Source organism: Pterocles gutturalis, unplaced genomic scaffold (assembly GCF_000699245.1).
Source record: "Pterocles gutturalis isolate BGI_N339 unplaced genomic scaffold, ASM69924v1 scaffold27562, whole genome shotgun sequence".
Taxonomy (NCBI): Eukaryota; Metazoa; Chordata; class Aves; order Pterocliformes; family Pteroclidae; genus Pterocles; species Pterocles gutturalis.
In genome coordinates this window covers 1-8069 of record NW_010113603.1, presented here as the reverse complement: position 1 = coordinate 8069, position 8069 = coordinate 1, and the positions used below count along the sequence as shown (strand labels likewise).

The window sequence follows — 8069 nt, the reverse complement described above, 5'->3', positions numbered from 1 at the left end:
ACATATGATAGCTTCTTTTTCAAATCAGCCAGGTAACACAAGATGATCAAGCCAGAGAGCCTGTTCAAAACTTGTTTGAAGTACCAGAGGTATAATAAGCAGCATGTAGAGTGCTTCCATGGCACTTCTGAGCAGGTACTGCGAATGATTCTCCTATGGTCACTGACATACATTAGGACTGACCCAGTTTGATTCCTGAATATGGGATGCAGCTAAATTTATAACAGCTCGTTCCTATCCTAACAGGCATCATGCTTGCAAAAGGAACAGAGGTTATTGTAACAAGATAACTGGTAGTCACTTAGCCTCAAGGCTCCAGTTCTGTACTACATGGATGTTTAGATGCAACAGGATAACTAAAAGTCCAAGCAAGTGGGTTGCTATGCTTTCAGGAGCAAATGTATGCCAAGCAGAGCCCATGCAGAGTTTTAGTTACCTTTATTGGATTTGAATGCAAGAAAAAAAAAAAAGAAGAAAAGTTTTAAAGCCTATACTGTCTTCCATTAGTACAAGAAATCATGTTAATTTATACAATGATTTCTTAATACCATCATATTTCTGGAAATCAGCTTTTAAAAATTTTATTAAGTACAATTGAATTCAGTATAAATGCATTCACTTAAGAAAAGCTGTAAAGTTTTTTGTTTCAAAAAGGATGCAGATGGTTTAGCTTCAGGTTTTAGAAAGCAATTTTATCTGTCTGGGGTTATCTCCTTATTAAAAATTCTGTTCGTATATGATAAGAGCTGTAAGTTTCATCTGATGGCTGTGAATTAAGAAAACATTTGTTCTGTTAAGTAAGGAAGTGAACACTTTATTTACTGGATTCTGTTAGATTCATGATTTTTTTTTTCTTTAAGTATAACTAGATGGACATTTTCTGAGATTGAGACAGTTGTCCAAAGAATGAGGTGCAAGTTTTGATATATCTTCATATTCCTCCCCTAGGACAAGAACCTGCAAGTCTGTGCCTTTGGCTTGGCTAGTCCTGTCCTTGTGAGAGGCCTGATATTCTGTAGTGCTACAGTAATTCATCATCTGACTTCCAGAATGAAACACTACTTCTCCAAAGTCACTTGCACATTTGAAGCACTGGTGTAGCTATGAAAGCTCAGTCCACCCTAATACAGTTTAGGGCTGTGATCCATGAATAGCTTGTATTCACAGGAGATACCACTCATGCAGTGAACTCTTGTGTCTTCTTGAACAAGATCAAGACTTGAAGTAGCAAGACACTGTCTGGTTTTGACACTCAACAGTACTCCCTCCTCTCCACCCACCCACCTGTCTGCGTATGGCAGAAAAAGCTCTTGCTTAAAATGTTACGTGTTCAGTTTTAAGTCAGAAGTGGTTTTTGTGGAAAGTTCGAGGGTAGCGTGGGCATGATCAGGAGTAAATATAAACTACAGCTGTGTGTCATTCTTGCTTCTCCAGTCATGTGTGTGTAGTACTACAAGCACAATATTGCCGTTATAGAATAGATAATTACTGGAGCAGTTAAACAGCTATAGCATAATAATATTACAATACAGATATACATATAATAACTATAATTTAAATTGCATTATAAATTAGTATAAACAATTATAATTGCGTATGTATTATATGTATCATTTCATTGTATGCAATAATAGAATAACAAATGTAATAGTTGAATAGTTAATTATGACCTAGGCCATACTACTGTTAATTGTTTACAGAGGTAGAAGAGCTTAATGAGACAGTCGCTGACTTAAAAAAAAAAAGTCTTATTCAGGAAACAAGTTTTATTCGCTCAGCTTCAAGGGAAGGAGTTACTTAAATTTGCAATAACCTCTAGTTAATCATCAATATAAACTAATTAACACAAACACAACTCTACAGAACAAGTTCTTGTACTTGACATATTACCCTGGAAATTGTACCGTGCTTATTATAGCATTCTCTAAAGTGCCTGTCTTACTGTACAGGCCAATATTCTGTGCTGTGTAGTTACTTTCTCCACTGAAATTCCCCTTTATTTTGTTATGGACCAAATTTTGTTTGATGAGCAAAGAATATCTAGTGATACTAACGAACATTCATTCATAAGAACTGTTAGATTCCCAAGTCGTATTCCCTCTGTAAAAGGAAGTGTTTGGTTTCAGACATTACATGTGTCTTACACCCAAGAGATAACTTTTTTTATTTTCTTTTTTTATTTTTTTTGTTTCAGAGTTCCTGTTCTTGTTTTCAAAACAGTTCTGAAAGGCATAAGATCTGTCTCAATTTTTTTGTGCCTTGCAACACTTATTTATTTCATGAAACGATGAGGATTTTAGGGTACAGTGTTGAACGCAACCACTAAATTCCTTCATGCAGTACCAAATAAGCTGGTGAAAGGCTTTAGATTTTGTTCTATCTTTGGGAAAGTTTTGAGAGGAACAACACATTCTGTCTTTTAGCTTTAGATTGAAGGTTGGCTATTGGAAATACTGTTGCTTTGGTAATGAAGATATACATAAACATATGAAATAATAGCAGCTGAAAACCATTATAGACTAGAAATAGTTGTGTATTACTACACTTAGCAAATACTGTGACATTCCTTCTTGTCCCATAACTTCCTAAGTGCTCTGTTGTTTTTTTTTTTTATTCCTAGGCACCCACTGGCCACCTTTTTCCACCTGTTTTTCCGAGTGAGTGCTATTATTACCTACTTGTTCTGTGACTGGTTCAGCAACAGCTTTGTTGCCTGTTTTGTCACTATTCTCCTCCTTCTATCCTTTGACTTTTGGTCAGTTAAGGTAAGATAACCCTGAATAGTAGTTATCTTTGAAAGTATTTTGTGTGCCATTAAATAAAACAAAAGGAAATATGTATACTGATAAAAGTGACAAAAACCTTGTGATCTATAGATTTATTAAATGTCTAGCCCATTTTAGTTAAGACATTTACATATCTTAGTTACTCTGGCACTGTTTATCACCACATTCTCTGTCGCTGATGGGAGCTACTACTATGGTGCAAAAATTGCCCTGCCATAGGTAGGTTTGTATGCTTTACACCCCTTAAAAAAAAGAGAAAGTGATACTGGCTTTCAGTAATAGATGCCAAAGGACATGCAGCCCTGCAGTGCTGTGCCCAGCCTGGCATACAGGAGCTGCAGAAGGCTCCTGGGAGCCTGGCTGTGGTGCCCTAATAAGGTGCAGGAAGGTGGTGGGTCAGGCCAGCCCAGAGTCCCAGGGGCTCCACACATGGAACAAGGCTTTTGTTATGTAGAAGTGAAGCACTGATGCATCTCCAGTATACTGAAAACTTCTAGTATTCATCTAGGTGCAGAAATGTTTTCTTAATTGGTTTGCTTGATTCCATGCAGCTTGCTTACAATTAATCTTACATTTTTTCAGTGTGTTTTTGTTCACTGTTCTCTCTTACTGAGGAAATGTGTTTATCGGAGGCTTCTCCCTCTAACTGACTTAGAAAATATACATCCTATAATTTCTTACATAAATGAATGTTATGGTGCTAATTATCATATTAGAAGAGAACGTGCCTCTAAATTTGTAGTAACTCATTTGTCCTTAATGGCTGTTGTGCTCAAGCTGGCACAGCTTATAGAACTAATTTTAGTATTTGATAAAAGAATACAATTTTCAGACATAGTGGTCTTTTTTTAATGTTAGTCTGACAAGCGTATTATGCAAACGATTCATGCAAATAACTGTTTCTGTCACTAGAATGTGACAGGAAGACTCTTGGTTGGTTTGCGTTGGTGGAACCAGATTGATGAAGATGGAAAAAGCCACTGGGTGTTTGAAGCAAAAAGGGTAAGTGTGTTAATAGAAGCAGGCACAGGACAAACAGAATTCATAGGAAAACTTGGAAAACTTATAAAGCCAATACTAAGTCAAATAAAGTAACAAACAGAGCACCTTTGTAACAGTAACATCCAGCTTCTGCAGATGATAATGTAAGTATGCAGTTGCAAGCACACCTGGTTGTCACATCCTGGAAGCATTCAAAACAAAACTGGTCTCACAGCCTTGTCATCACATGCAGAAGCAGAATGAGTATTTGAAGCACGGCACTATCAGTATGAAACGTCTCTGGTAGTTCTATTTTATTTTATAGCGAGAACATCTTGTAATAAACACTTCTTCCCATACTTAATCCCAACACAGAACCCTCTTAAGGAAAGATCTATGTTGAAAGCAGTGCTGAATAGTTCCAATTCAGTATCTTAAAAAGAATGTTTTATTCATGCTCATGGAACATGGTGGGGAATAGAACTGGAATCGCAGAGCATTCTGATACTGCCAGTGCTCCCCCAAACACTCTGAGCAGAAAAGCTATGAAATGGCACTTGGCATCGCTGCCAGGGTCAAGACTACAGGTTTGTGCTTTCACTTGCTAACGTGCTCTTCACAGCCCCATTCAGGCAAAACCTGGTGGAGCAGCGCTTCCCTGCTGCTCACTAGGATGTTCCTTTCAAGCCAATCCAGCTGTGCCCACAGCCTGGCTGCTGAGCCCTGCCAGATGCTCTGTGTGTGGGGCCAGAGTGCCCTCTAGCAGCCCCGCAGCCCTTTGCGGCGAGAAAGCAGCCGAGCAGCGGGCAGAGCAGGGCTGGGCACCGTTCTGTAATCTAAATGAAAGCTAAAGAGAAAATAGAGGCAAGCCTGCATGAAAGCAAAGAAACTAGAAGACCTTCAGAGTTTATCTCCATCAAGACAGTAAGCAAGAGCTTTCTTAGCACTTGAACAGAACAGCATCCATAAAATGACCTCCTGACCTCAAAATTACTGTAAAATGAGCAAGTCTGGTTCACCTATTAGTTTGTTAATTCTATTTAGAAGAGCAAAGTTGACTCATTTGCATAGACTAAAGCCTTCCAGGAAGTCTGGTACATGGTAGCTTGACTGATGTAAAAATCATAGTACTACAATGAGGAACATATAATTTCGTGGATTATTTTTTTGTCATAATTTATCTGTGAGAAATATTTTGTCATGGCAAGGTCCTGGAATACACACAATTCTCTTACTTTCCAGAGTCAGGCATTCCCCACCTCGTTTGCCAGTCCTCTGGCAGCTTTTTAAGATCTCTTCCTTTATAGGTGAATTTGCTTAGAAATATTCCAAGTCACTCACCGACAATAAGCAGCTAATTCCTGGTGTGCTGCTGATGAAACAGAGATTCACCCTTGAAATCCCATTTTGTGCTGAGGCTTGCTGGAAGAAAAATAATCCTTGTACTCACATTTCAGACATCACAACCCCCCTCTCCCTTCTTTGGGCTGACTGCAGCCTTTTGTAATCTTGCTAATCAAGTTAACTAGGTCTTTTAGGTATAGTGTTCTCAGGTGTATTGACTTTTTTTTTTTCTCCTAAATAGTTAGTGCTAATGCAATATCACTGCTGGGTGATTTGACAGTAATTTGGGATAAAGGTGATTAAACCCTTTTATTCATGCAGATCTGTCTTTTTTTGCAACTATGAAGGCACAGAACATTATTCTCTTGAATAATAGTACATGAAAAAATTAAAGACACCTTGTAATTATTGCATCTTGCAGGGTTTTCTTAGGCAAGATGAAGTAACTTAACTGTACTTACAACTTGGATGCCATTGTCTGCCTCATGATGGATGGATGGATGGATGAGTCTTATTTTTACATGGAGAATTTGAGATACTAGAAATGAACAAAAGGTTTTTCAGTTTTCAGAGTAGAAAAGTCCACAGGGTTTTCTTTTCTATTTGTGAAGCTTCTGTTTCAGAAGTTAGCACTAGTGGTGGCTGAGTGGTCTGAGGTTTGGAGTGAGATTTTGAATTCTGGTCTCCTAGGAAAGATCAGAAGCTTCTGAACAATTCTCTTTAGTTTCTCTTAAATGTTGGGAGTTAACAATGGGCCTCTCAGTGTAGAGAGAAACACATGTGTTGTGCTGACCTGAAGAAATCTTCAACAAGGGCTTTTTGCAGCCTGCTTTGATGTTTTTTGCTCTCCCTGAAGAACATAAATAGAGCACTGTGAATAACGATGCCTCATTCAGAGAGGTGCCAGCAGTTGCTATAGTGTCCAGCACTAGGATTACAGAAGAGGCATTTTCAAAGCAACAGTTCTGAATTTATGGAATATTAGTGGACTTCATAAGCAAAACTAAAGTATTAGTTTACATAATAGAAAACTAAGCTTCACACAAGGTTTAAATTAAGCTAAGATACTGCATGTTTTTAGGAAAATGTATGGAAATGGACATTGCTATGAGAATTCCATTTTCTGAAACGGAACCAACTGCTAACTCACGTTTTTACAGTTTGCTTGTTAGCACTTGCAACAGCTCATTGCCATTTCCACATTGTAGTTTTTCCAATACTGGACTGATTTTTCCCCCCATGCTTTTGATTTGTGAAGAGGGTACATGTCATGAATCTGCACTACAGACAGTGAAGTACTCACACTAAAGTTCAGCTTGTAACACTGTCTTCTGTTTCACACTTCTCTAAAGTCTTGGTAAAGTTTGAATCTAATTTCAACATTAACTTAGTATTTCTGAAGTTTAAAAGCAATTGTCTGTGTAACAGGACTTTGACTTTAAAATACTACTAATCTGTAGTGTTAGTGGGAGCTATCATTGTCAAAAGGAAAAATCATTTAAATGTGAACAGAGACGTGAACATTTTGAAAAGAAAATGCTGTCCTGTACAGTAGGGCAGCAGGCAGAAAACCTTAATCAATCTTCCTTCCATGCATATAAGTGAAATTTAGGTAAAGAAGTAATTTTGTCCTTTCCTCCTCCTCTGCTGATTTGTTTTTTATTGGGGATTTTGTCCTTTTGACCAGTAATTTCAATAATTTTCCATCTAGGTGCCTACAATAGCTGCCTCAACTGAAGCTGAAGCTCGAATCTTTTGGCTTGGTCTCATTATCTGCCCGGTTATTTGGACAGTGTTTTTCTTTAGCACCCTGTTCTCCTTGAAGCTGAAATGGCTGGTAAGTCTGGGGGTACAAAATGACCTACGGCTGACAGACAACGTTGGTAGAGCGAAAGCCCTGAGCTGTTAGTTTTGCAACAGGCTTTGAACCAAATCTTCCAACGGTACAAAAATTCCACTAATAGCTTCAATAAATCAGAGGCATTTCCTGCGATCACACCCTGCACTCTGGAATGGATTAGTAATTTTTAGCCCCACTTTTACTAGGTTATCGGATATCAACTCCTTCATCTAACCCGAGACCCTTAAGTGGTTGGCAAAATTACGGACTTCTTTTTAACTGTAGCAACTTTTCGCCAAATTATTTCGGTCAAAGGAAACTAATGGGAGAGGACAAAAAATGAACCAGTGATGCTAGTTTTCAGGTTTTCACATCTCCTTGGGACTTGAATGTTACTTGCTCTTAAAAGTAAACATATTATATCTCTGATGCCATTCCCTTTTGAAGGAACCAGTATCATAGCACTTAAAACCTTGATAAACTGAGCTATAAGCATGTATTTTATAATTTCTGTATTTGTAAGCCATCTACTCTACAAAAGAAAACAAAGAAAAACATTACGCATTTACCCCATACATTGCATTATGTTAAGATATTTTTGTCTACAAAATCTTCATGTTTACTCCTGTACACATTAATTGCTTGGGTAGTCACCACAGAATTAATTTTGTCGAGTTCCTAGCCGTGCTAAGTACAATTTCTCAATTCAGTTTGAAAAGATAAAAAGCATCTTGGACACATGCAGGTACATAATCAGTAACAGCCAAGATTACATTTAATTATTGAAACAGGAATTTCGTTTATGGGTATAAACCAATTGCAAATTATTAACTTTAGTTTTCTAGTGCCCAAAACGACGTAGCTAAACCAGCACTGGTTAAACCAGCAGTCCTTCTCCACAGCTCCATTTCATTTCTGAAAACCAGAGATCGTTTGCTGAACTAAGAGCTGGTTGGAGAAGGAACCCTAACTAGCATTGGAGGCGGGTGGCCCAGGTGCTTGTAAAAGGCAAGTTACACAAATGAAAATACATTAGCTTCCTGCAAACTGTTTCTTGGGCTAAGAAAAAAATTTTTTTAAAGTTATTTCGTTAGTCAGTCATATGGATTCTGCCTGCT

At 37.9% G+C, this 8069-nt stretch overlaps 1 protein-coding gene across 1 annotated transcript; it reads left to right on the top strand.

Moving 5' to 3' along the window:
* Positions 1–2620: 2620 nt before the first annotated feature.
* Positions 2621–6948, top strand: TVP23A (trans-golgi network vesicle protein 23 homolog A (S. cerevisiae); the record flags this gene model as incomplete). Its single annotated transcript, XM_010074573.1, has 3 exons — positions 2621–2765; positions 3699–3788; positions 6823–6948. Coding segments are annotated over 3 exons (361 nt in total), but the record flags the coding sequence as incomplete, so codon positions are not given.
* Between the last annotated feature and the right edge of the window lie 1121 nt (positions 6949–8069).